This window comes from Naegleria lovaniensis, assembly GCF_003324165.1.
Source record: "Naegleria lovaniensis strain ATCC 30569 chromosome Unknown tig029, whole genome shotgun sequence".
Taxonomy (NCBI): Eukaryota; Heterolobosea; class Eutetramitea; order Acrasida; family Naegleriidae; genus Naegleria; species Naegleria lovaniensis.
In genome coordinates, this window is record NW_025407851.1 from 445,818 (window position 1) to 472,455 (window position 26,638).

Sequence of the window (26,638 nt, forward strand, 5' to 3'; positions counted from 1 at the left end):
ACCCAGAAAAAAATGCTTCGTCGACATCTTTGACTTCATCCTTCCATCATGATTTACTTTGCGGTCGTTACTAACAACAATACAATCACCCGATTGATCGCTGAATAAATCCTTCTCGTCCTAATAAATTTGGGACACAATTATAGAGTTTGTACATGTTTGGTCAAATCATCTAGGTTTTACGAGAGACATATCTCATATCTAGATACGAGATAGTAGTGGGATACGGAATATTGGCCAAATCTACCAGATACTCTCAACTTCTACTAACCTGTTTCAGGAGGTTAGTTTTTCAAGTAATGATAATCCCGAAACAAGATTCGCTCACATGAGCATGCATTCAAACACGCAATGACGACCACCACCCAAACACTCACTACCTGAATGGAATGGCGATCTTCGTGTTGTTGAGGTTATTGTAGTGAGAATGATCCATAAGCGAACGCTCATGGTTCTCCTCGAGGTGCAACCACGTTGAAAAAAGCAGCTTGATCCATAACCTCTGGCACGCTGGAATTGAAAATGATCAACCACATGCCAACGCAGCACACTGCTTGCCATGATCCTAACTACAACGCTCTACTAACTAGTAGTAACGCACTTATGGATCAATCACAAGAAGACGTTGAAGCAAGGCACATGCATGTTCAGCAGCTAACACAACATAGTGCGCAACATGCTGTACATGCATCCATTGAAGTAGGTAGTCTTGGTCAGCAACAGCATGTCATGCAAACACAGCTTCAATCTACACCTGTGTTTACATTCACAACACATCCACCACCCACATGCATGTTAGACACAACATACTCCACTCACACAAACGCTCCCAGCAAAATTAATGTTGTAAGTAATCAAGTCAACACATGCATGCATCCACAACATTGACGCCAATCCGGGTAATTGTTATTATTATTGCCAACTACATCATCAATGCATGATCATGCACATGTTCAACTGCAGGCAAAGCACGATATGGTATGTGATAACAATTACCCCATATACTTTTATCATCAACATGTGCCTTATTTGTTTTTTTGAATCTAAAATGACCACGGATCGTTTGATTTTCATGATAATCTGCTTCCATCATGATTAGGAACGATATTTTGGAGCATCTCAAGTTCTAGCTGCACGTTTATTGGGAGTGAGTGTTTCAACTCTAAAGAGGAGATTCAAAGAGTCTTACGAAGGACAACACAGATGGCCATATCACAAGGTCAGTGGAATATTTTCCTCAATCTTTTCATTTGTGCAATTTTTACCTTGATGCTGTGGCCCGAACTGTTGACCACAATAATGTTTACTGCGGTTTGTTGAAACGATTATTATCATTATGGTTGGATGCATGATGAAATTCTATGACTATTAATATGCCAATAGTTAACCAATTTAGAAAAACGGCGGTCTTTGTGGTTTTATATGAATGATGAAGAAGATGATGAGAAATTTATTTCACCTCAATGTGAGCAGGTATTAGAAAAAGCGTTTGTAAATTGCACACTCCCTATTGAACACTATTTTCCAGAATTAAAACCAAAACCAAAAAAGAAAGACATTACATTCTTGAATTACATTCCTCAACATGATCTAGATGCATCAGAATCATTAACAAGAGAGCCATTCATCTCCTATCAACAGCAACACAAGCCCCGTCTAAAGGGTGGATCCAAACAATTATACCAAGTTGTAGAAGACCCTTCAAGTAGCAATAATTTGAAATGATCATGTACAAGTATGGGACCTGATTCCAATATCGGTTTGAAACAACGACTTGTCGTGATCTCGACGCAAAACAAGTAATTGGAAAGTAGTGGCACTGTTCTGAAATAAGGTTCATTCTGAAAGTGGAACCATACTTGATCATGCTCCTCATGTGATACTTCGAACATTTTGGTAGGAATATTATGATTGAAAAATTATATGTTCTTAATTGGTATGGTCGTTAACCGTACAATTTCAAGTATTAATCCAACTCGAGGCAATCCGCAACCACTGTGCGTCACTACTACAATGATACAACACCTTTTTCATCAGTGGAATTTTTATTTCTTTTTAGAAAATACACATGTTGAGAGTGTAAGCTTGTTGCATTGTCGAGGCGTTGTTGAACTGCCCATACAAATTTGAACCAAACAAACAAAAATGTGTCATACCATGAAATGAAAGAATTAGTGCACTCATCATCTCTATTGATCCTCCTGCAGGATCATAAGGCGAATGTTTTTGAATACAATAAAAACAAACACATCACATGCTAGTCAGCAGTGAATCTCCTCGTCAAAATGGAACGTCACCAAACGAACAGTAGCCATACGAGAACCACAGCTTTCGGAATTGAATCAACCACGAACTACAACTTGGCACAAGTGCTCGATCACAGCCCACTTGACTTCCCTCGTCCTATCCAACAACAACATGTGTCTTCAAAGGAACAACAACAACAGTTCATGACTCTTCCCTGTGCTGGTGGTGGACAAGTGGACTCATTGATCAATGAATATGAACCCTTGTATCATTCGTCTTCATCAAATTGCTCGTCATCGTGTTCAGATCATGGTCAATCTCGCATGGAACCACAAGCGACTGGTGAGGCAAGAAGAAAAAGAACCATTCCAAAGAATCAAGAAAGATGCGAAATGAAAGAAACAAATTCTTCCATTACGTCGACGAATGGTCGATTGCATGTGGTAAGCTAAATATTTGTGTATGCATGTAATAATAATAATACTGAGCATGCTCAATCATCACCTGTGTGAACACCATCTTGTTCGTACATTCACATGTAAATAATGTGACCATGTACGTACGAAATTCCACTAGTCTCTTGACGAAATGGTAAGTCCTTATGTGTGCGTCTGTCTGTTTGTCAGAGAACCATTGATGAACAGTCCAAGTATTTTCACGCCTCTCAAATGATTGCTGCCCGCATGTTGGGAGTGAGTGTTTCTACACTGAAACGACGATATAAGGAAGTGAGTCATGGAAAACGATGGCCCTATTCAAAGGTAAGAATTACCAAACTTTTTTTGAAGCTAAAACGAACCGTTCTGTTGGAAACATTCATGTTTTACCTTTATCAGATGTCCATTCATGAGAAAAAGAAAAGTTTATGGTTTTATATCAATGATGAGAATGAAAATGAAACCACCATTTCTAAAGAGTGTCATCAGGTGCTGCAGAAAGCGTTTCATAATTGTACTCTTCCAACATCGTATTACTTTTCCGATTTGAAAATGCATCACAAGAGACAAGTCACGTTTCAAAGATATGTGCCCTCGAACCAGCAGCAAGGTGCAGTTGATAAGATACGACCTGATCGTCATCAGCAGCAGCGTGCTGCGAATAAATAGAATTTAGAGCATCAATAGGATTTCGTATATAGTTTTGTTGAATGATTCTTTATTTCTTCTTGTGTTTTCGTTCCTTCTTCTTCTTTTCTCGAATGTATTCGAGAGGAACCTTAAATTCACCACTCTCAACCAATTGTTTAAACTTCTCTTCGACAGTGGCATCTTGGAAAAACACTACCTTTCCCTTATGAATGTCACTAATTGAAACATTTTCTGAGGTTCCCAATTTTTCATGTAATAATTTTTCTAAAAAAGATGCAAATTTAGATGTCACTTTTTGATTCTCTGCCAATCCAAGTGATACTCCCAAAGTAGTTCGTGGTTTGACATCAAACCAACTTGGACGATAAATATCCTTAGTACCATGCATTGAAATTGTAAATTGTTGTCCATTCATTTCCTTTTTAACAACAAGTTTTTTCTTATTCGTTGGATTCGATTCTTGAGCAATTTCTTGTGTTAAATACTCTTTGGCTTGCTCCTCTTTTTCAAATGCGACTAGTATTAATCGTGGTCCAATTCTCAGCACTGCACTACAGTTAGGGAAACATGCTTTCAATTCTTGTTCCGAAATGAAAATATTTTCAGTTTCAACTTTGAGAACTGCTCCTTCCTTCTTGTCTTGTTTTTGCTTCTTTTTCTTGTTTTTCTTCTTCTTCTTGGAGGGTTTTTCCGATTGGGAAAGAGCTTGATCTAATTTTCGTTTTTTATCTTCCTTGTTGTTGCTTTGGTTTGATGAAGAGGAAGGCTTTGTATTTCCTTTTTGAGAAAGAGGCTTGTTGAGAGAATTTTTTGCTGATTTTTTAACGAGTTGCTGAGTGGATGATGAATTCTTCAATGCAGATGATGATGAGAGAGGATTGGAAGAGGTGGTTGTTGTTGTGGATTTCGCATGATCATTTCCCGAACTATTTTCTTGTTTTAATATCAAATTATTTGAAATACCACTTTGATTATTTTCCTGTTTTTTCAAAGAGGCCAATGTTGGATGATCAGAAGCTTCTGCTGTCGTGTTCTTCTCATTCTTCAATTCCTTTTGAATCATGATTCGTTTCAATCGGTCCCGAAGCATTTTCAATATTTTTTTTGAATTTCACAAATTAATTGTTGAAATTGTTTGGCGATCAAATTTGAAAAAAAAAATGTCGAAAAACAAACGACTCATTGAAGAATACAACCGCCAGGTGTTAGAACTTTCCAAACAATTCAACGGTTCACAGAAAAAGAAGATTGTTCCAATAGAAGATATTAGCTCTGATTCGGATGGCAATGATGATGATGAATGGGAAGATATTGAAGATGATGAATACGGAGAAGATTTTGATCCCAACGTTCATGCATTGGAGGATGATTCCGAATCCGAAGATGAAGGAACTGATTCCGAAGATGAAGGAACAAGTCTTCCTTCAGAAGAAGCTTCCAAAAAGGTTCAACAAGCTCTTTCAGAGAATGATGCTTTTAAAACATTATTCCAGAGTCGAGTTCAAGTAACTGAAAATTGCTATACTGAAACATCAGGACGTGATTCAGTGAGTAGCAAATATGTGGTTCAGATGAAATTCGGAGAAGGAACCGAGAAACCATCCTTGGAATTACATTTTAAAGGAGATATCCAATATGATCCGATGGAAGAAGGCTCAACAGGGAGCTATCGAGCCACTGTTACCGTTTTGGACCAATCATCGAGCAAGACTGAATTATTAAGTGGAGAATTATTTAAAAACATGGAAGAAGTCGATTATTGTTTGGGTTATGGAGGAGTTAAATTGACTTCCAATGTTAAGAAACTCATGACCGTGTTGAATATTGATTCCAAGATGCTTCTTTCATTGATGGATATGATTTGTACGGCCATTCCAGTGTTTCCTCAGGGTGATATGGAATTTGTGAGTGAAATTATGCAACTGGTGTATGATTATGTTGGAGAGTCCATTCAATGTCAACAGAAGAAAAAGAAACAATGAAAAATCTTCAAATAATTTTTAACATGTGTCAGTTCAGCCCTATGACAATACTGTCATGCATTTCTCAGAGATCATTTACATTGAACTGTGTTGTTGAGCGAGAACTCGAACGTCACATTCCACGTGGGAATAGGACCAAAAAAAATGTTCTCTTTACTTCTCTCTCCCTTCTCCTCTACGACCACTCCGGATCATAACAATTCCACTCCTCCAATCACTGAACATGCATCAACTCCCACGATTGAATTTTCTTTTGATTATTTCCAACATGTACAACTTCCAACCGAATTATGGCTCTATATTTTACAATATTTACAAATTCCTGATTTGGGGGCCTTCTCAAAATGCGATTCAAAACTCTTCCATTGGATCATGTGTCGAAATGTCAAGAGAGAAAATTCCTTCACGTTCACGATCAAGAATTGGTTTTCCAATACGATTGAAACGAGTAAGGAACAAGTGGAATATCAACCCATGCAACAACTTGTTTGGGGACCCATGTTGTTGAGATACTTTCCGAGATTTCAAATTTCGAGTCTTGAGGGAAGAGTACGGAATTATTTGACCGTTCTGCAGAGGAGAATGAGATTTGTGAAACAACAAGATGATGAAATGCCGTCCATTCGAAGACAATTACAATATTCGTCACTAGATTTATTTCGATTGGAACAAGAACGACAACATAAAGAAATGAAAATGAAAATTCAACAAGGATTAACAACAAATCAGGATGAAAATAATTATCCTAACGGTGCTAAAGTTGATCATGTGTTTGACATTGAAGACTTGTATGATTTTCCTTTGATTAAAAAGTCAAAACGTGGATACTTGCACTATCTCGAAGATGATTTCATTGAAAATTGTCAATGGGTCTATAAGTGTCCCTTAAATTTCACACAAATTGCAGACCATTCTAAAAATTCTACCATATGCTCACATTGCAATGAGAGAGTGTATCGAGTGAGAACTGAACAAGCATTTAAATATCATAGCGACATGGGACATTGTGTGGCGTTTACGTATAAGGGAGAGAAAAAAATTGGTTGTGTATTGTATTAAGTGAGTCCAAACCAGGACCCGAGTACCAACATTGTAAATAACATTGTAAATATACCAAAATTGTTTGAAAATGTATGTTTGTTCTAGCTTCTCAACAATTTGTAAATGTTTTGGAATATTGAAATGAATCATTGAAACAATTAAAGAGAAAATCACTTTAATAAATTAATGGATTTAATCTAACTACTTCTTGCCAAATCGTCTAAATCTAAGAGCCAAGTAAATACAAATTCTCAAAAACACAAACATTCCAAACAAAATGAGAACATTGCCCCATATTGGAATTTTGCTATCTTGAAATACATAGGCCAATGCTTGTTCTCCATTTTGCAAACATCCAAATGACGACAATGTGGTAATTGTATCATTCCAATTCATTCCAGAGCAAATTTCAGTCGTGTATGGCTGCAATGGAAGATAATCTGTTGAATTTGGCAATAATATAGAGCTGTCATTTCGGAAAGAGCACAAGTCTGAAATATTCACAGATTGTAGTGCTTTTGAAACGGCAGCACATTTGAAATTCAATTGATTAAATTCATTCTGTGCCATTGCATGAATGGAATATCTAAAAAGTGACGTATATGAGAAGGGATAAAACCACCATCCTATCTGACTATTACGAATTAAATAGCCTCCAAAGCACATCCATATTGTCATGAGAACAGATAAAGCTAAATTTCCAACATCAACAGTTTTCACAAGAGCTCCAACTAAGAGACCCAAACTTTCGCTAAGCCACTGAACAATGATTAAAATGCCCAAAAGAATGAAAAAGTTTTCAGGTCGATTTTGGAAACCAACAAGCCAATACGTGCAAATTAACATGACACATGGAAATATAGCCTCTACTGGTGTGTGAACGGTAGTATAGGCAGCATAGTAAGTAAAAGTTCCATATAAATTTCCTTCTCGTTCTCGTGACATCAATGCTCGTTGTTGAGGGAATGTGGCCACAACAGATGCTGAGGGTGCATATGCGGCACATGCAACCACAAAGAATAATGCAGAAATTCTGTGTTTGGAGCAAATTAGTGGTTGTTGTTCATTAAAGGTATCAAATTTTGTTAGTGAAAAGAATTGAGATTATAAATGAAATATCTCACTACTTACCTATCCGTAATACTTTGTTGATCCAAGGGAAGTCTAAAATAGAGTAAACCAGTAAAAAGTCCAAGAAAGATGGTTTGAAACAGTTCAGAAATTAGAATGAGAGGATCTCGTACCGTTGTTCTCAAATGACGCCATACCAATACCAAGTATTTCACAAGTTCAATCAGGATACGAGAGAATAATGACTCATCTAATTGTTGTTGAGATGATGTTAGTGGTTGCAATTTCTGAGGATGTGTTGGAGAGGAATCGTCTTGAACCTCTAATTTTTCCGTTGATAAATTATTTTGACTCAAAAATTTCGTCATTCTGGCATTCTGAATTACCTTATACACCTCAGCCATCCAGTCCACTCTGTTTTGCAAGACTGCCATTTCATTTTCGAGCTTCTCCTTCTTCTTTTCTGTGGTGAGAATGGTGTCACCATTATTGGCACCAGCTATTTGTTCGTCACCGCCCAGATTTCCCTCGACGGAAATGGAGAGTTGAGATTCTGATTGTTCCAATAATGCAAGAGGTTGTTGAGGTTTTTGTAATTCAGGTTTCAAGTCAACAAATAACGACTTTTCGATGGGTTGTTGTTGCAAGAACGGATTAGACACTGTGTTAATCAACCAGTCAGCCAAGTTGGTGTCTTGTGGCACTGAATATCCAATTTTCGAAAAGTAACTCTTAATTTCAGAGATGGGTCCAAAATAAATCAACCTTCCTTTGGAGAGGAGCATGACATTGTCGAATAAAGCAAACAGTGAAGAGGAAGGTTGGTGAAGAGTGGCCAGAATGGTTTTCTTTTGATCACGAGCCATCGCTGACAGAGTTTTACCGATTTGAAAAGCAGTGAATGAGTCCAAGCCACTTGAATATTCGTCCAATAGCAATAAATCTGGATTGTTAATGAGTTGAATGGCAATACTGACTCTTCTCTTTTGACCACCACTGTTGACATGTAATGTCATACGATTTCGTATTTGTTAATGAAATGTGCTGAGATAATTAGAAACAATCTACTCACCTTGCACCTTTCTTTTCACCATTTCCAATTTTCACCTTTCTGCAAGAATAAAGACCCATTTGATTTTCAATTTCAAAAGTTCTGTCACTTCTTTCTTTCAATAATTGTATCAAGCTTTGATTCTTTGACAGTTTTGATTTGAGAAGAGAGGCCTCCAAAAGAGTCTCATGAATGGTATCTGTCGCAAGTAAAACGTCATCTTGAAAAACATAACCTCCCTCTTTTTGAAAGAGTTTCTTGGTCATGGGTCTTCCTTTAAACTCAACTTCACCAAAACATTCTTTCGAGTTGTTCACACGACGAGAAATGAGATCTAACAAACTGGATTTACCAGAACCTTTTTGAGAGTGGATTAAGGCATTCATTTGAGGACGGACATGATGATGGTGATGACCAAACAAACCAATACAATCATGACACGATTTGAATTGGGTTTTCGAAAGAAATATATAAAGAAACATACCTGAACTACCAATAATACAAGTCATTTGACCCTGTGGAAAGGTGCAGCTAATATCCGATAAAATCATCTTGTCCTTCTTTTTGTAGCATACATTACGAAGAGTGAGGCCATCCATGTACATGACGGCAGATTCCTCTTCCTGAGGATGCATGTTGGCATGTTCATTCGTGAAAGCAGTAGAGGACGAGGATGAAGTTGAAACAGTTTCGTTATTGTTTTTGGACATGCCAAAATCTTTCATGTGTTGTTCATGTCCTATCTGTTGCTGATGTGTACTATTGTTGTCCTTCAAGATTGTATGGTTGTTGTGTTCATCACCGTAAGGACGTTGATGGTCGGAATCATTCATTGTTGGGATGGATTGATTTTTTAATAATTACAACTTTAACTCAATTTGAAAGAAGTTTTTAAAGCCTAGAAGATGGTTTTTTTCAATATAGAGGTCATCATGGAAATGAATTTCTCTCTTTCAACAATAGGGATACACTCGGAAGGAGGAGAGAATGAGAACGAGGTGCTGCGGAGAGGCTCGTTGCCGAAGGACATTTTTTTGCAACTGCGCGGGCATCGGAGGTCATGAATTTGTAAAGAAGAAAGATTAAAGAATCACACAACCCGGGTTGGTCACGGAAATAAATAAACAGTTTACCAGATAAAGAACACACAAATAGATAGATCATTGCCTTGTCGATTTCATAGCTACCTAAAAAGAACATGGGAATGCCTGTTTTTGTTAATCTTTGAGAAGAAGTATAGTATCTTTCGACAAGAACAACAATCAACTTGAATCTATATAGAATCAAATGTATAGCGTACGCGCTCTTCAATTGAACCTGAGGCCACTTTAATGTGATAGCACAAGGTAGGTCATGAGAATTGCAATGGGTAACGACTAGGGGATAAATTTGGTATTGAGGAATGGATTTGTAAAAACAATAAAAAATAATAAAATTTCAAAAAAAATAACAGACGACACCATGTCCCGCCGATTTGACGAAGAGGTGCACGAAGAGAAATTTGATAGACCAGGATCAAAGAAGAAAACTAGTTCCAATATCAATTTAGATGATATGGAAAGAGGGCAACGAAAGGAAATTGTTGCTGATGAAATTGAGTTGGAAGATAACAAGGTTCAAGATGTTGATCCAGTCGCTGATTCCGTGGCCAAGAATATTCTGCCATACTTTACTCATCCCGATATTATTTTCGATTGGCGTGCTGTTTTGGGTGAATTTCTTGGTACCATGTTGGTATGTATGATGTTTATGAGTGTTGTTGTAGTTTTAATTTTTGTTTTATTGATTGCTGCTCTCTCTTCAATTATGGACGACGATACAACCTTTCATCAAAAACACACCTTTTATATATTGGACTACCATCACACTCTTCATGGATACCCAACTTGAACCACACACATCTTTATCATTCTATCATAATTTTAACAACTCACTTGAAATTTCACAAATGATGACACTCCTGTACCGACATACACCAAAATTTTCATCACCCAAAATCCTTTTTTACGGTGATATGTTACTCTCCTTTCAACATACTCCAAAATTCACAATCATTTCCGTTGCTCTTCCTCAATTCACTTACTGTGTGCTCAACAACACGAATTGATCATCACTACAATATGTTTCCACTCTCGAAATAACAGTTCATCTTGATTGGTACTCTCAGTTCTCAATGGTCCAACGGAGATTACATTCGTGGCTCACTTGGTCACATCTTTGGTTTAATTATTGTCATTCACGTTTTCGCTCCAATTTCAGGAGCTCACGTAAACCCTGCCGTTACCATTGCGGTCTTGGTCACCCGTAATATTGGTATCATGTCAGGAGTGTTGTACTTGTGTGCTCAATGTTTGGGTGCCACTGTTGCCTCTTCATTGACTTTGTGGATTGCAGGAGGAATTGACGGAGCTGTCTTTATTTTACCAGCCGACGATGTTGTCACTGCTTTGAGAGGTTTCACTTCAGAACTTTTGATGACTTTCATGTTTGTTACAACGATTTTCGGAGCTGCTGTCAAAGTTAAGCACTTGAACACTCAATCATACTCTTCTGCACCACATACTGCAAGCAAGATGGTTGAAAATGAGAGCAAGATCTTCTTGGAAGTCAACTTTGAACCTATTGCAAAGATTGTTGCTGCCTTGTACATTGGTTTGGCTCTAGGTGCTAACGCTATGGCTGGTGCTTTGACTGGTGCCTGCATGAATCCTGCTCGTGCTTTGGGTCCAATGCTCATTTCTTGGTCCTTCTACAAGCATTGTTGGATTTATTATACTGCTCCATTCTTGGGTGCTATTTTGGCTGCTCTCATGTTTGAATTTGTATTGACTCCAAACAAGGCTTGCGGACGTCTCTGCAACTTGTGTCCAAAGACTCACCAAGTTATGAAGTTGGGTCAAATGTGGAAGTAATTCAAAATGTATTCTATATATGCACTACGACTGCTATTATTTTTCATGGAAATTTTATATTACCTTATTTCTGCAAGCTGGATTTTTTATTCCTCTTTTGAAGAGTTACTTCTTTAAAACATGCATCGTAGCTGTTGTAGCAGTACCACATCAAGTGATGGATGTAAACATCCAATTTTGAGATTTCACACTCAAAAATACTGATCTCACCTAGAATTAAAATTGTTTTAATTGATAAAACCAAATTTTCTCAAATTGTGTGCGTGGTTCACTTCTCCAGTGTGCTTGTATTAGAAAAACTCCAACAAGTGTGACTTGTAGCTAGTTCCTGCACTAATCAGTTGCCTCTGGGATTGAAAAGCGAAATGATGGTTGTAACTCTTCACAAAATACACTCATTTGTGCGCAAGTTCATTGACAACAAAAAGGTCAGCACTCCCCAAATAGAAGAAAACAACGGTTCATGGTTGCAGCATACACACTGAAGTTACATCAATTAAAAAAACCATCGCTTCTTTCTCTCTCTAGTTTGATTCGTTATCTCTCTTTGAAACTCTTTTCCAAAGGTTTTCACTTCTTCCTTTTAACCGAACTTGATTCTTCCTCTCGTGAACTATTGCTCTGAACAGAACCACCAAACAACTATTCTCCACACCTCGAACTATTCGACATGTCTGACACTGCTTCATCTCCTCCAACTACAACTCTTCATTCCCAACAACTCGAAACCGATCTTTCCTATCGACTTCAATACCTCACTCAACTCATTGGATTTTCCCATGAGGACATTGTTCTCATTCATCAATCCACACCCATCCTTGCTCCACTAATTCCCACTGTGACTGAACTCGTCTATGATCAATTGTTTTCCTTTTCCGTTACGAAACATGTCTTTGCGGAATATGCACTGAAAAAACCATTCACTCTCTTGGAAGGAAAAGGATTGGATCATAGGAAGGGAGAACAATTGAAGTTTAGAAAGGACATGTTAGGAAGATATTTGGTCAAGTTGGTGACTTGTGATTATGAAAATATTAATTTCTTAAAGGTGAGTACTCACGAAGAAGAGGAATGTCTGTTTGGTTCAAACTGATACTGTTGTTTCAATGAATTATAATTGTGGATTACGTTCATGGTCGTGTAATTTCCTATATTTGGAAAAAATTATGATTTGCTTGATGGTTGGATGTACTGTGTGTGATCTTTTCATTGTGTCTGTGTGCAAACTGCCACGATTTTCACAGTATTTGGATTATGTTGGAAAATTACACACTTCAAAAGCAGGAAATCAAAACATTGTGATCGACTACATTCATTGCAACGCCTTATTTGGATTTGTTTCAGATATTATTACCAATGCCATCATGGAAGCTCCTAAACTTACCTTTTCCACCAAGTGCAAAACCGTTCGAGCTTTCAACAAGTTACTTTGGATTCAAAATGATTTATTTTCAAGACATTATCAACAACAAGATTTTTCCATCGTGAATGGCTTGGAAAAGAATGATACAGTGTCCAAGAGTTTGGAACCATCCGTTTCATCAATGAATGACTCTTCTTCTTCTTCGACTTTGGACAAGAACGATGAATCCTCTCGAGTGGTGTTGGATGTGCCAAATGGAAATTCTCAAAATGAGCCATCCCCTTCTTCAACTTCGTCTTTGACTCCTGTAACAACAACATTAACCACTGTTTCACCCTTATCCAATGCTTCAAATTCTCTCAACCTTTCCAATCTCTCATGAAATAAAGTCTCATCTTGAAGAAAATCCTTTTTGGGAGCAGAATGAATTATTAAAAATTCCAACATTCATGTCCGTGAGCGAAAACTTGCCATGAAAATTCCATCTCTCATTTCCTGCATGGTCGAATATGTGCTGCTGCGGACGCAAGCAATAATTCAAAAGTAAAAGTGGCATGATCCACACAACATTTCAAATTAAAAAACCAGCACTCTCCGGTTGTTGATATTTTGTGTGCTTTTCCCCAACACGACTAGTTACTAAATGCTCAAACGATGATGATGTTCCGAGAGGTTGCAGCTGAAGCAGCAGCAGGAACCGCCACTTTACTTGCGCACGAGTTGTTATATTTTGGCACCTTACACCTTACACTTAGTGTCAGTGTCGTTTGCATTTGACACTTGAGTGCCAAATGAACGAAGTGTGATTTGTATTTGACACTTGAGTGTAAGGTGCTATTTGTATTTGACACTTGAGTGTAAGGTGCGAAATGGATGTTGATTGAAATGGAGGTTCTAGTATGTGAAACTAACCGTTAAACTTTGTTCTCAATAAAACCAACACTTCGTTCCTTAGTATCAAACAATTGATTAAAAAATGGTCAGATTCAACCCTTGGCAACTTCTTTCAGACAAATCGATTCACCATGAACATCTTTCTAAAGTTATTCAATATCCGTTGCCCAATATTCTCTACTCATATGAGGGGTCTTCTATTTCTGATAATTCTTTGAAAACGGGAATTCAATACAGCATCAAGTTTGGAAGCTACACATCCAAAATCATCAATCAACAAAAGCATAACCTTGCTCATGGATTATGTCGAGGCTGTTATCAATGTCCTGAACATGGTTGTAATCAAACTGCTGCAAAGAGTGCTCATCGCGCCATTTGTTCGGTACATCAAAAGGAAATGGTATTGTTTGAATGTGTTGTTCAGTTCAAATATTTCAAGAACGAAATTTCTGGCAAGCAGTTTCTGTTTTGCATTGGTGAACATCTTCATCACAACCCTCCACCTTCAAAAGTAAGCACTGAGGAGAAAGAATTGTTAGAACATGCATTCCATCAAAATCCTACATTGACCGCAAAACAAGTGACAAGAGGAGTTGGAGTTCCATTTATTCCTGGTGCCCAAAACAGAGCTCTGATTAACGGGACAAGAATTCAGAGGATAAGAAGAAAAGCCATGTCTACAAAATTTGGTTCCACTTCCAACTTTGCATCAATTCTTGCTTCGGTTGAGGAGAATTTACTTCCCTCATTAACGAAAAACTTGGCAGATGAGTGTCTTTTTGGTATGTCGTTGTCAGATGGATTTGGTAGTTGGGTCCAACAAGTTCAATTTTGTCCTAAAATAGGTTTCCTAATGTTTCCTATCAGTCGACATTTGATGGAACATGTAGACATGCTAGTCATTGATATGAAACATCAAGCGAAATCAGGGCCGTTTCTTAATCACCTTGGCATAAGTACATTTTTTGAACATGCGAAAGGAGGAATGTGCTTCCAATTATGCCGCTTTTTAATTGAGAGAGAGGATTATAAAACCTGTTTCCGAATGTTCTTGGATGCGTTGGAGTCCGGTGGTTTGGATTTGAAAGAATTGTTTGTAGGCAATGATCGAAGAATCAAGTCCATCCTTGTCGATTTTTCTCAGTCTCAGCTTAAGGGATTACGGGAGGCTTTTATGGAGAAATTTGGAAGTGCTGGTAAAGAAGTTGTTGAACAATTGGCATCTGGTTGTTTTATTCACTTCAAGAGAAGTGTGAAACGGATGGTAAAGGTTATCCCAGTTGAAGAAGCTGTACGGACGAGAGTGGAAGGTTTGGCCAGTGATATTGAGAAGTTTAGGTCTGAGAAAGCAATAACAACCATTCTTGATGCAATTGAACTTTATTGTCCAGGTGTGAAGTCGTGGTGTGATTGGTGGCGGCAGTCGCATATTGTTAAATTGTTACTTGCAACAAGTGCTGTGGAGAATAATCTACCAAGAAACACCAACGTCCAAGAAGTGTTAAATGCTACAGGAGTACCCACTTATGATGGTAATGCAATCGTAGAAATTGAAATGATGCTCCGAGAGGATGTTACAGGCGTCATTAAATTATTGGGCCTGAATGAAAATGTGCCACTTTCATATGCTGACAACACCAAGCAAGGAAGGAAGAAGAGAAACGAGAAGAGAAAAAGAGCCGACCCTTTCGATTCCAGGCCTGCTGACACAGTGTCAAGAGGCTTGATTCCAACAAACACCGCTCCTATTGACGCTCTTGAAAACTTTTTAGAAGGATTGAAAACAGACCAACGCACAGCATTGGAAGAGTTCGCCGGTCAGGAAGCTGATGATGTAATTGAAGACGAAGATTTTCAAGAAGTGGGAGATGGTGAAATTGTTGAAGTGACGTCGGAAGAAGAAGAAAAAGTCGAAGAACCAAAGGCAAAGAAGAAAAAAGGAGCAACAACTCGAACAACATCCCGTAAGAGCAAAATTATTACAGATTCAGAATCTGAGTACTCATCATCATCTTCAAATGACGTGTTGGACGAAGTGGATGATGGTTGTACAGCGAGAACTGATCAAATTGTGACCCGAAGCTCTCAAGCAATTTCTTTTGAGCCAGGTCGCTCCTTTGCATTTCACATTGAGCAAGCCACGAAGTTCGGTCGCAAATCTGCTAATTTTTAATAAATAATTAAAAAAAATAAATCGGACAAGTGCTGATGATATTTGGCACTCAAGTGTCAGGTGCTGTTTGCATTTGGCACTCCAGTATTAAGTGCTATTTGTATCTCCTTTTTGGGACTACGTGCCATTGCAAACGGCACTAAAGTGTAAGGTGTAAGGTGCTAAAAGGTATGTCCTCCTTGCCACCACCAACACCCTCATGAACAATCATCATTCATTGCCAAGGATATGGAATGGATGGTGGTTGATTCAGAGTCTTTGGATTTCTCAACTTGCAGGAGTGATGATGATGAATACACTTCCTCAAGGAATACCCATCATGATGATGATGAAACCCTTCTCGCTTCCCAACCAATACCAACAACAACCAATAATTTATCAGATCTCCCTATTGAGGTACTCGGTCATATTTGTAAATACTTGTTGCGCGTGAGAGTATTCGGAAAGGAACTTGCCAACGATCTGTTACCCTTGTTGCACACCAGTAAAGCTCTGCATGAAAAGATTTATTACAATCCATTCATTTGGAATGAGGTGCATGCAGATTTGCATCTCTTTGTTGCGTCGTATATGCCAGATAATTACAGCACGACTTGCTTTTCAGTATTGTGTGATGAAAAGTTTAAAAACACTGATATGGTTATTGGACGATTTAATGGACAATTTGCGTATTATTGCTCTGTGGAAAGCGAATTGACTAGCATGTTTTTCTCATTTGTTGAGACTTTGTGTGACGCGAGTAATCTTATTCGAAACGTTAAGGTGCCATTGCCATTAATTTCTTCGTACTCTCCAACTAACTGCTCTCCTTCCATTTCTTTTACAAACTCCACTACTCCCACTGTATCTTTTAATTTATTGACAACAAACAATTCCACAACCATAACTGATATCCCAACCACCAATAACGAAATTGATAGAAACCCAATGGAACCCACTCCTCTCCTCAAGAAATGGATAGCACAATTTCCCAATGCCAAGTCACTCTCATTTGTCTCCTCTAACGAATGTGTAGAAAATGCACGACCCAACGATTTGGTACCATACGTTCAAGATTTGTCTTTTTATGACCCCAAATCATGTAAATTTCAATCATTGCAAGAGGTGCAATTGAGTGGAAGTGTGAATGGATTTGAGAGTATATTTAAAGCTCATTCAAGCGAATTACAATCACTCTATGCATTATCCGTATTCTCATTTACCACAAAATCAAAGAATCAAGAATTACAAAAGATTGAAACCTTGTTACAGCAATGTTCCAATATCAAAAGCCTAGCTTTGGCAAATCCTGTAATTGTAGAGCCAGATAATTTCAATCTATTCATGACACTTTCATCTAGATTAACATTTCTAAGTTTGGAGGTATCATTTTCGTTTTTAGTGGAAGGAAATGATTGGAGAAACTTGTGTCACTCACTGACCAACTTGAAGAAGCTCAATTTAAACATTGGTAGTGTTGGGAATGATGATTCCATGTCACCTACGACTGACACCTTGTTGAAATTTTCCTCACACACCAACGGTATTCCACTTCCTAACAATATTACACACTTGGGATTGAGTAATTTTATGGATTCTCCAATTTCAATTGTTTTGGGCGGTTGTGACTTGTTCAACTTGACCTACTTGCATGCCTACAAGGTACTTTTATCTGTAACCTCTCATCAAAAACCATTTCCACGCTTGGAAACCTTTGAATACATGACCGAGATGAGAGATCCCAAAGAAAGAAGCGTGATACATTTTTGGATTGACCAACATTTGTCTCTCAAGAAATTTTCGTATGTGTATGACTGGGATAACAGAGCATTGTCACAGAATGAAAAAACGCTCGTGATTAAGCGTCACCCAACCCTGAATCGACTAAAACTTGCGTGTGACAAGAGTGATGTGCACATTGAGAACGCTCCAAGTATCATCTCCATTATTGGAGTACCAAATACTTTCAAGTTGAATGGAAGTCGTGTTCAAAAATTAAGCTTCAACATTTGTAACACTGGAGCTAGCTTACACAACACCTCCATCTTTGACATTAATCTCAATCAATGCGACTTGTTTGCAGTAGAATTTGGTAGAGCTATTAATCTTTCACAAGTCAAATTCAACTCTCAATTTGAAATACTTCGAAATGTTCATGTGACCTTCTCCCACTCGATCAATGAGCATCAAGTATTCGATGTGGCCAATATTTTACCCATGCATTCTGAGACTCTCTCGTTGGAAGAAATGAAAATTAGTTTTCAAGACAAGCTTCCTCAATTCATCACTGAAAGCTTGTCCAACACTCTCTGCCAATTCAACTCGATCAAGGAATTCACTGTCCATTTCGCATGGTTAAAGACCACCATTCGTGGCTTCTCTTCACAATTTAAAACCTTAAATGTATCCAATTTTTTGGATGTCTCTTCATATTTCACTAAAGACGAAAAGAATTGCAGACAAGTTTCCAATCCCCATTTAGCACATTTGAATGTTGAATCTGAAGAACTAGGAGATTTTACAACCATTTCATGTCCATCCATGACTCAACTCTTGTGCACAAGTTTGAACCTTAAATATTCACCACATGACAAGCCAGCGAGGAAAATTATATTGGATCGTGAAACTGCCAAGTCTTTACGAGACATTAAGATTTCATTTGCACAATTACTAGTCCATAATATTCACAATAATATTCAGCTCTCACATGTTCAGTCATTGGAATTGACTGATCCTTCACTTCGTGGAGTAGAAATTGATTTACAATATTTTCCAAATTTGAACAAATTGGAATTATCAAAAATTCAAAGTGAAATCAAAATTAAGGCACAAGGTCACAATGACAACACCATCAACAATGCAACAACACAAAACAGGACACCACTGCATCATGCCAACCTCCAACACGTATTCATTAACATGGTCTATTCTCTCAGAATTCACATTGCTCTCATTGCTCCCAAATTACGTAGTTTCACACTGACCAATATTTCACACACTCATCCTGAATCCAATCTTGAACTTGTTTCAACACCAAAACTCATTCGAAAAATTGTTCATTTGAATTTGAACCCTTCACAACAGTAAAGAATTCAAGTTCATTTTCACGTTTGATCCACACGACATCTATTTTTAAAGTGAAATTGTTCAATTGTTGAACTACAAGTGGATCGAATAATAATTTGACCAGGAAGAATTAAAAAAATGTTGGCTGCAACTTCCTCCTCATCCACACCTATTGTTAAAAAGTATTTGGTTGATGCACAAAATCAATACACGAAATTTCATTATTTCTGGAAACAAGACTCGGTCTTTTCACAATGGCACATGCGATCCATCACGATCGACTCGATCACATTTTCATGTTGTGAACAATACATGATGTATCAGAAAGCCAAATTATTCCGAGATGATGATGTGGCTCAACAAATTTTGAAAACATCATCCTCTCAGAAAAGCATGAAAGCTCTCGGAAGAAAGGTCAAGAACTTTTCCAATGACATTTGGGAAGCCAATCGAGAGCGAATTGTCTATGAAGGAAATTATGCCAAATTCACTCAACATTCTGATTTGAGAAGAACATTGTTGGAAAATGTCGACTGTGAATATGTAGAGGCAAGTCCATACGATGCCATTTGGGGAATTGGTTTGTCGCAAGATGATCCAAAAGCAAAACGAAGAGAAACTTGGAAAGGTTTGAATTTGTTGGGTCGAGTGTTGACTCAATTGAGAGAGGACTTGATTTTGGAATCGAAAGGTCAATAATTATTATATACGTCATTTCAATAAAACATGATGATAACTTTCATTTTAATATTTTTAATTTAATGAATCCAAATAAATGTTTATTAAGGACGCTCTTTGATTCCCTTTCCAAGTTTTCAAATATGTCTTTAAACTGTATTTTGGAACAATGATCATTGTTCTCTTGTTTTGTGATCAATAAATCCATGTAACCAACGAATAACACAAACTGGAACGCTTACAACGAATGAATGAACAAACCTCGAACCACCACTCGTGTAACCTTTCGCAATCCATTAAATTTTTGTGATAGGTACAATCGTTTCACACATTCATAAAAATATGAAACTCTCCATTAGTATTGTTTTTCTTGTGTTGTTGTTGGCATGTGCTGTATGTGCATTAGAACAACAACAACACTTGACTCAACCAGATTCTTCTGTAAAGCTTGCCAAGTTGATTCAAGAACTCGTCAAGAAGGAAATCAAAAGAACCACAAGAAGAATGATCAGACAAGCAATGAGAGAGGAGGAAACACTTGCAGAACAATCAGACAGTTACTACTACTACAACCACGCACCATACAATACCTATGGACGTGCAGTGGATTTCATTCGTGGCAGAAATAATGGTAATAACAGATTACTTGCAGATGCGCAATCATCACCACCTCCAGTGTCACGTGCTGGTTGTTACAACCAATGTTATGAAAAATATGGTGGAATGTTTAACGAACTATTTACTTCCAAAGTTGAAAGATGCAAGGCCACCTGTCGATTTTATTTTGTTGAGAAATAAAACAACAACTTAATGACCTTTACCCAAAACAACTCTAGTTGGCCAATATTCCGTCTTGTTGTTGTGGACAAACCAATTCCTGGAAATTTCATCCACTTATTATTGCTAAAAAGAGAGTTCAATGGCAACACATGAGTGGGAGAGTCTTATGAATGTTTAAGGAACATTGTTAAATGGAGAACACTTGAAATCGAAAACTTTAGCTTTGATCATTAAGACAATGATTCGAGTGAAGATTCGACATTGGAGTAGTAGAATTAATTTCTTTACACGCCTTGGAATTGAAAATTGATGTTTATGGTCATGGAAACAATCTCACTTGTTAAAATTCAATCTTGTACAAGGTTGGTCTACTTTTAGCAATCTTCACTCGTGATGAAATTCTGTATTGATGATCTGCAAATTCTTGTTGTGACAAAATGGTTGCAGAAACAGGAATGGTTATTATACTCTCTTCGGTACGCACTTGAACATCGAATTGAATTTTTTGAGGTCGAATAGCATGAACTTCAAATTCAATCTTTCGATTAATTCCTGGTGCAATAGGACCCTTGTCACAATAAATTCTCAATGTACTATTCAGAGAATCTGCTGAGGCATTTCCATCCATAGCTGCAAACCATTGACTTCGATTTTGATAATCAATTTGGAATCGTCCTGTAACATGTCCACTGTTAATCATTTGTACACTCATTCGATAGACGTCTCCAACCACTAGATATCCAAAATTACAAGTATTTGGGAAAATTTGAATATTACTCAATCCATGCTGTGAGAGCATGGATGTCGTTGCAGCACTACTTGGAGATGCTAAATACATGGAATTCATTGAAGTTGCAAGCTCGTTTTTAGGTGGTAAAGAATTGTTCAATGAATGGTTTTCAATGGTTGTCGTTTTCTTAACCATGGAAGAGGTCTTGACCTTAATCTTGGATGAATCATGTAGAGACTTGTAATCGTGGTTGGGAATGGCCGTAGCAGTTGGAACAAATGATTTTTTGAACCAGACCGATTTGCTGACATTTTTCACATCGTAAAAGCTTGGATCATGTGCGTTAGCTCCTCTTGTGTGAACAACTTCGAATTGTTCTGTCTCTTCGTTGTTTTCGACATGGTCATATTCGGCAGTGGGATTTGCATGGTCTTCCATCATGGAAGTGTCTTGCACTGCATTTTGAGAGGTAGTAGTGTTAGATGGTTCAGTTGTGATTGGTTCGTTATGATCATCATACGATGTTTCATTTCTTGCATATGACACTTCTTCGACAGTTCTTGATTCATCATTGTCCAATAATTGCTTTTCAGAATTTCTCAACGACTTCTTTTCCTTCTTTGGAATTCCAAGTACAAGTGTTTTCCATGTTTCCAAGGCTTCAGGTTCAGCCCAGTATTTTGGAACGCCGTCTTTACTCTGCATGGGCTCTTTATAATCATTTGTCATTAAGCCATGCTGTTCCTTGGATTGTTTTTTGGGAACTACTTTGTCTTTTTGCAATGCGGTTGGTTTTTCTTTGGATTCGTTGGGCATCATTGGTTGGGATTGGTTGGAAGATGATGATGGCTCTGCAAGATCGAAAATCTTCTTTTCCACAAATATTCTTGCCAATTCTTGCTTAATTGCCTCCTCTTCTTGTTTCAATTGTTCTGTTCTGGTGTCTGCCTTCTCTGGGTCATAACTCATCGTCTCGTTGACATAGTCCTCTCGTTTTGATCTCCATTCTTTCCATCTCTGAAGTTTTTCTTTCAATGTATTTCTTTCGTCTTGAGTGAGAGGTCTATATCTATTAAAATGTCTATGATAAAATATGGATGGATCGAGTTGTTTCAACTTTCCAAGAGGCATGACAGCCTTTGGAATTGAATATACTGTTTCTGGACTTTCCAAATATCGAGTACCTTGGTCGTACTTGGTGTAGATGTGAACAGAAGATACGCTCTTGAACTCTCCAATTCGATCTTCAGATAAGGTCACCTTGTCAGGATTGGATTTGGCTGCCTCTGCAATTGGTGTGATCACCGATTCTGATACATATTCAAATGCATAGCGTCCATCGAGTGACAACTCAAAAAGTCGAGGAGGAACAAGATGCTTATGACTATCATCATTGGGCACATCTCCAATGAGAGAGACGGGAGGGATGCCTACCTTATTCTTTTTAAAGTAAGCAATTAGTGATTGTGAGAGAGCTTGAACTTCTTCTGATTCTTCGTTATCGTTCTCTTTTTGCTCGCCTGATTTTTCAACGTTGCCATTGTCTTCCACGCTACTGGCAGTGTCCTGAGGACAAATTGTTTGTTGGCTAGCGTTCTCTCCTGTAGCTTCGATGGCTTGTCGTGAACTGCTTGGTCTACTTGGTGTACGAGGTGTGCAAGCTCGACTTGCTTTTCTTTCCTCAACAATCATTCTATCTTCATGAATATCTTTGCTTGACTTTTCATTCTCGTTGAAGAATTTGATCATGGATCGACCTGTGCCTGTCACAACAAATTCATGGCCTAAAATATCGATGGTTTTCATTCCTCCATTGAAATAGTCAAAAGAATACATTCCAAAGTAGTATTTTGAAGATTTCTTGTGGAATCTCTCCTTATTAATGGATGTAAATGATAAACTCGATGGCTCAATGTCGACAAAATTCTTTTCTAAGTCTACAGAAATAATGTGACCGTCTTTTGAACAGGTATACAACTTTTGTGATGAGTATGTGAATAGCGCTTGATCTGGCAACTCGTAAAACATTTGATCTTTGATAATCTTTACAGTTGCAAAGCCGCTTCTCTCGATGAGAGTGTAAAAATCATTGACATGCATAAACTCGTCCTCATCTTCATCCTCAGAAACAAATAATTGCCCGTGGACAACAGGACATCGCCACACCCGGAAACCATCTGAATATTGTACGAACTGGGATCCATCATTAAAAATTACTTTCATTACCAAATCTTCTCGAACATGTACTTCTGCTTCTTTCCAGGCATCAAAATTCTTGGCATATTTGATTGGAAGCAAAGGTGTGATTGTACCATCAGGCAACTCTACGCATCTCTCTCCAGTTGGTGACGTCTTCAAACAAGCTCCTTGTGCATTGAAATGGTGCACCTCGCTGTTGGGAAAAATTACTTGAGAAATGTCATTTTCAAATCTACGAATCACAACACCTGATTTTGTGATCGTCACTGATTGCTCTCGTACTAATTGTTGATCCACAGAGTTTGTTGAAGAATTCCACACTTGAATTATTTCATCAACAGAGTCTAAACTGATCGTCATTGTGTTAGTTTCGTTTTGGTAAAGCCCTTTGAAACCGGTTCCAAATATTTTCTTCTTTGAGTATTGCTGTGCTGGATAGAATTGATGAATAGATCCATCTTGTGTTAGCCGCACATGTAGCCCATTAGTGCAACTATAATCCACCTCAGTGCTCGTAGAGTCCAATTGATCTCTCAAGTAGACCAGCAGTGTAGAGGAGTCTTCAAACGTGCATGAAAAATAGCAATTCCTCTTTAGCACATTGTGAGGATTATCCAATGATTTAATGGTATTTTTAAACCCAAAAATCATACCATCCTTATCGACCGTGCATGAAATCGTTTTAGAGGTGCAATATTCTGACTGGAGGTAAATTATTGCTCCGTCGCTTGGATAAAAATTTACAGTATCTACATAAAGGTTAGAACCTTTTCCTTCAAATATGTATCTCTCATGTTTTGGATCTGGCAATTCTTCACGCTTTGATTTTTCCAATTTAGGAAGAGGAAGAGTGATTATATGCTCTGGAAGCTCCTCCAGTTCCATGGCAGCAGATCGAGGTGTCTCTTTATGTTCCTCGTCTTCCAAACCAAATTGAGCCATTTTGACTGTTCTGTCGTAGGTCTCCTTGTGTTGTCGTTCATACTTGTTATTAAATTGTTGCATGAAATAGTCTTGATACTTGGAAAACCATTCCAAGAAATATGGCTTTACGGAAAATCGTTTTACGAGAGAAATTCTTTCATATCTGCATGAAGGAACATCAGTATAAAATGCAAGCATGACAGAATGATTGAGTTGGTTGTACTTGGACACAAGAAGCGGCTTCTCGAACAGACCAATGTTGGAAATGACTTCAATCAATGTATCAACAGAGAATACTTCTTGAATGTTTCTGTCTGTAAAGTTATAGGTAAGGCCTCGTTCTTCCATCATTCGTTCAAATTGTTGAAGTACGAGTTCCTTATCAATTTCTTCTTTAGAGTACTTGTATGGCCCATGAATATCTTCATCTTTTCCTGAGAGGAAATGATAAATTTCAGTTTTGTGAGTGATTCGTTCTTCGTCAGATTCAAGTTGTGCATCGTGGTGTGACTCGTCCAAATCAGGGAATAAATGAAGCATTCGTGTAATTTTCTTTTCAACATCCACGTTTGTAATGTCTTGTTGAATTGGAATGGTGTGCAAGGAGTGTTCAGAAATTTTGGATCCAAATGGTATGAGGCTAACATTTCCAATCTTCGTAAGTGTGTTCTTTGGTTCAGATTGCTTCTCAGCAATATCTGCTTTTTGTAAAAAATTATATGGGCTAAATGTGGTTGAAAGTAGTGTGTTTAAACTTTCTGTAACTTGCTGAGTGACCTTTTTGTCATCACCATTCGATACAAGTTCAAACTTGTCCTCAACTGTCTTTACCAGTTGTTCCATTAAGCAATGAAGTATCACTGCCTCAGAGCAACAAATATCAGGAACTTTTTCCAAAAGCTTGTTATAATAACTCAGATCCACTTCAATTTTGTCATCTGAGACATATGTGGATGTTTGAAATCCAGTGTCTTGCAAATACGAGTCATAGTGATTCATAACTAATTGAGCATTTTGAACGAGCGTGGAGAAGAATCTTGCCACCTCACGTTCCATATTGTCACCAGGGTCAAATTTCGAATTGTCATCATCGTATATGTATTGTACAAAAGAATAATGTATGTACATGACATTCCTGAGAAGATTGGCCTGATTATTTTCTTGCAATACCTGTTGTTGCTTTTCCACTAACTGGCATAGTCTGTTCTCGGGCTCAAATATTGGAGGATTGTTTTGTGACGACGCCGATGACGCTGGTGGAACTGTTTTCTTTGGTTGATTGTTGGTCTTTGCTCCACTTCCACCACTTTTAGGTCTCTGCTTGGTATCGTTGCTTTTTGGTCTCTTCTTCTTGTCATTTAGTTTTTGATTTAATTCTTCTTCAGAAATTGGAGGAGGGCCTCTCTTTTTCTCCTTCTTTAGCACAACAATACAATCAAAATTAACACCAGCATCAACCAGTTGATTTGCTTCTTCACTATTTGTTGGATAATCTTTAAACAAAAAGAAGAGTATGGGAGAATTTTTTGTGAGAGGTGTTGCCTCTTGTGGCTGTTGCGAAGTGGAGGAGTCTCTGCTGTTGGGTCGTTCTTCTGTCGGAGGGGGAGCCTCGGATTGTGTTGGATTTGTTGTTGTTGCAGTAGTATTCTTCTTATTGGCATTGTTCGCCTTTTCTCGTTCCTTTCGCTTTTCCTCTTCCTTTTTTTGTAATTCTATTTGTTTTTTCTTTTCCTCTTCCGCCTTCTTTTTAATAAAATCCTCGATATGAAAATTAATACTTCTTCGGTAGATGAGAGCTATGAGCCGTTTGCGATCATTTTTCAACTTGACAATTTTTTTCTTGATTTCTTCTTCACTCTCCACTTCTTTTGGTTTTTTGTTTGTGGCAGCTCCAGATGACAGTTTCGTTTCCTCTGCCAAGTTCTTTTCATATTCAGCATATTCCTCGAATTTTTGAGTTTTTGCTAATTGAAGCACTTCGTTGAAATTCAAAATTTTAAATCTTGTTGGATCAACGGTTGGGTTTTGTTCAATTAACGGAAGATGTCCATACAATGTTTCGAGTAAATTTTCTCGTTCGGAAAGCTCTAGCTCTAAAAGAGCTGACGGATCTTGAGGGATGGAAGTATTTTCGTTTGTTGTTTCTGAGGAATTTCCTGAAGTAGTCGCTTGTCCCTGTTGATTCTCGTTCTGAATTTGTGGCACGACAGGAGGAACGAGAGGATAATTGGTATCCAGGTAGAAGGAAAAGTACCTGAAATCTCTTTCGTAGGTCGGAAGTGTTTTCATATAAAGATGATTTGTTGACTAGTTCTTAATTCTATCAAACAAGGATTTAGGTACTACACTTGAACGAAATAAACACCCGAAGAGCGTTGGATAAAAGCAATCGGCGTTGATGAACTTTTTTTTTAATTGTACATTTGAGTGGCGGGAGATTTTTTTCGAACAACATTTTAT

General features: G+C 37.8%; 13 protein-coding genes across 13 annotated transcripts; 10 read left to right on the forward strand and 3 right to left on the reverse strand.

The window, feature by feature from the left end:
- Positions 1–534: 534 nt before the first annotated feature.
- On the forward strand, positions 535–1,725 carry C9374_007521 (uncharacterized protein; the record flags this gene model as incomplete). The annotated part of the gene is made up of 4 exons (XM_044697496.1): positions 535–846; positions 964–978; positions 1,100–1,219; positions 1,384–1,725. The coding sequence occupies 4 exons, from the start codon at positions 535–537 to the stop codon at positions 1,723–1,725; spliced, it is 789 nt and encodes a 262-aa protein (XP_044546644.1).
- A 560-nt stretch (positions 1,726–2,285) lies between these two features.
- On the forward strand, positions 2,286–3,353 carry C9374_007522 (uncharacterized protein; the record flags this gene model as incomplete). Its single annotated transcript, XM_044697497.1, has 4 exons — positions 2,286–2,690; positions 2,824–2,838; positions 2,892–3,008; positions 3,084–3,353. The coding sequence occupies 4 exons, from the start codon at positions 2,286–2,288 to the stop codon at positions 3,351–3,353; spliced, it is 807 nt and encodes a 268-aa protein (XP_044546645.1).
- Positions 3,354–3,402: 49 nt separating this feature from the next.
- Positions 3,403–4,425, reverse strand: C9374_007523 (uncharacterized protein; the record flags this gene model as incomplete). Its single annotated transcript, XM_044697498.1, has 1 exon — positions 3,403–4,425. One exon carries the CDS (start codon positions 4,423–4,425, stop codon positions 3,403–3,405), a length of 1,023 nt encoding a protein of 340 aa, XP_044546646.1.
- A 70-nt stretch (positions 4,426–4,495) lies between these two features.
- C9374_007524 (uncharacterized protein) lies at positions 4,496–5,317 on the forward strand (the record flags this gene model as incomplete). Its single annotated transcript, XM_044697499.1, has 1 exon — positions 4,496–5,317. The coding sequence occupies one exon, from the start codon at positions 4,496–4,498 to the stop codon at positions 5,315–5,317; it is 822 nt and encodes a 273-aa protein (XP_044546647.1).
- Positions 5,318–5,461: 144 nt separating this feature from the next.
- Positions 5,462–6,376, forward strand: C9374_007525 (uncharacterized protein; the record flags this gene model as incomplete). Its single annotated transcript, XM_044697500.1, has 1 exon — positions 5,462–6,376. One exon carries the CDS (start codon positions 5,462–5,464, stop codon positions 6,374–6,376), a length of 915 nt encoding a protein of 304 aa, XP_044546648.1.
- A 183-nt stretch (positions 6,377–6,559) lies between these two features.
- C9374_007526 (uncharacterized protein) lies at positions 6,560–9,313 on the reverse strand (the record flags this gene model as incomplete). Its single annotated transcript, XM_044697501.1, has 4 exons — positions 6,560–7,391; positions 7,490–8,425; positions 8,502–8,838; positions 8,965–9,313. The coding sequence occupies 4 exons, from the start codon at positions 9,311–9,313 to the stop codon at positions 6,560–6,562; spliced, it is 2,454 nt and encodes an 817-aa protein (XP_044546649.1).
- A 628-nt stretch (positions 9,314–9,941) lies between these two features.
- On the forward strand, positions 9,942–11,392 carry C9374_007527 (uncharacterized protein; the record flags this gene model as incomplete). Its single annotated transcript, XM_044697502.1, has 2 exons — positions 9,942–10,214; positions 10,625–11,392. The coding sequence occupies 2 exons, from the start codon at positions 9,942–9,944 to the stop codon at positions 11,390–11,392; spliced, it is 1,041 nt and encodes a 346-aa protein (XP_044546650.1).
- A 670-nt stretch (positions 11,393–12,062) lies between these two features.
- C9374_007528 (uncharacterized protein) lies at positions 12,063–13,137 on the forward strand (the record flags this gene model as incomplete). The annotated part of the gene is made up of 2 exons (XM_044697503.1): positions 12,063–12,440; positions 12,637–13,137. 2 exons carry the CDS (start codon positions 12,063–12,065, stop codon positions 13,135–13,137), a joined length of 879 nt encoding a protein of 292 aa, XP_044546651.1.
- A 594-nt stretch (positions 13,138–13,731) lies between these two features.
- On the forward strand, positions 13,732–15,822 carry C9374_007529 (uncharacterized protein; the record flags this gene model as incomplete). The annotated part of the gene is made up of 1 exon (XM_044697504.1): positions 13,732–15,822. One exon carries the CDS (start codon positions 13,732–13,734, stop codon positions 15,820–15,822), a length of 2,091 nt encoding a protein of 696 aa, XP_044546652.1.
- A 228-nt stretch (positions 15,823–16,050) lies between these two features.
- On the forward strand, positions 16,051–18,888 carry C9374_007530 (uncharacterized protein; the record flags this gene model as incomplete). Its single annotated transcript, XM_044697506.1, has 1 exon — positions 16,051–18,888. The coding sequence occupies one exon, from the start codon at positions 16,051–16,053 to the stop codon at positions 18,886–18,888; it is 2,838 nt and encodes a 945-aa protein (XP_044546653.1).
- Positions 18,889–19,005: 117 nt separating this feature from the next.
- C9374_007531 (uncharacterized protein) lies at positions 19,006–19,566 on the forward strand (the record flags this gene model as incomplete). Its single annotated transcript, XM_044697507.1, has 1 exon — positions 19,006–19,566. The coding sequence occupies one exon, from the start codon at positions 19,006–19,008 to the stop codon at positions 19,564–19,566; it is 561 nt and encodes a 186-aa protein (XP_044546654.1).
- Positions 19,567–19,887: 321 nt separating this feature from the next.
- C9374_007532 (uncharacterized protein) lies at positions 19,888–20,343 on the forward strand (the record flags this gene model as incomplete). The annotated part of the gene is made up of 1 exon (XM_044697508.1): positions 19,888–20,343. One exon carries the CDS (start codon positions 19,888–19,890, stop codon positions 20,341–20,343), a length of 456 nt encoding a protein of 151 aa, XP_044546655.1.
- Positions 20,344–20,665: 322 nt separating this feature from the next.
- On the reverse strand, positions 20,666–26,467 carry C9374_007533 (uncharacterized protein; the record flags this gene model as incomplete). Its single annotated transcript, XM_044697509.1, has 1 exon — positions 20,666–26,467. The coding sequence occupies one exon, from the start codon at positions 26,465–26,467 to the stop codon at positions 20,666–20,668; it is 5,802 nt and encodes a 1,933-aa protein (XP_044546656.1).
- Between the last annotated feature and the right edge of the window lie 171 nt (positions 26,468–26,638).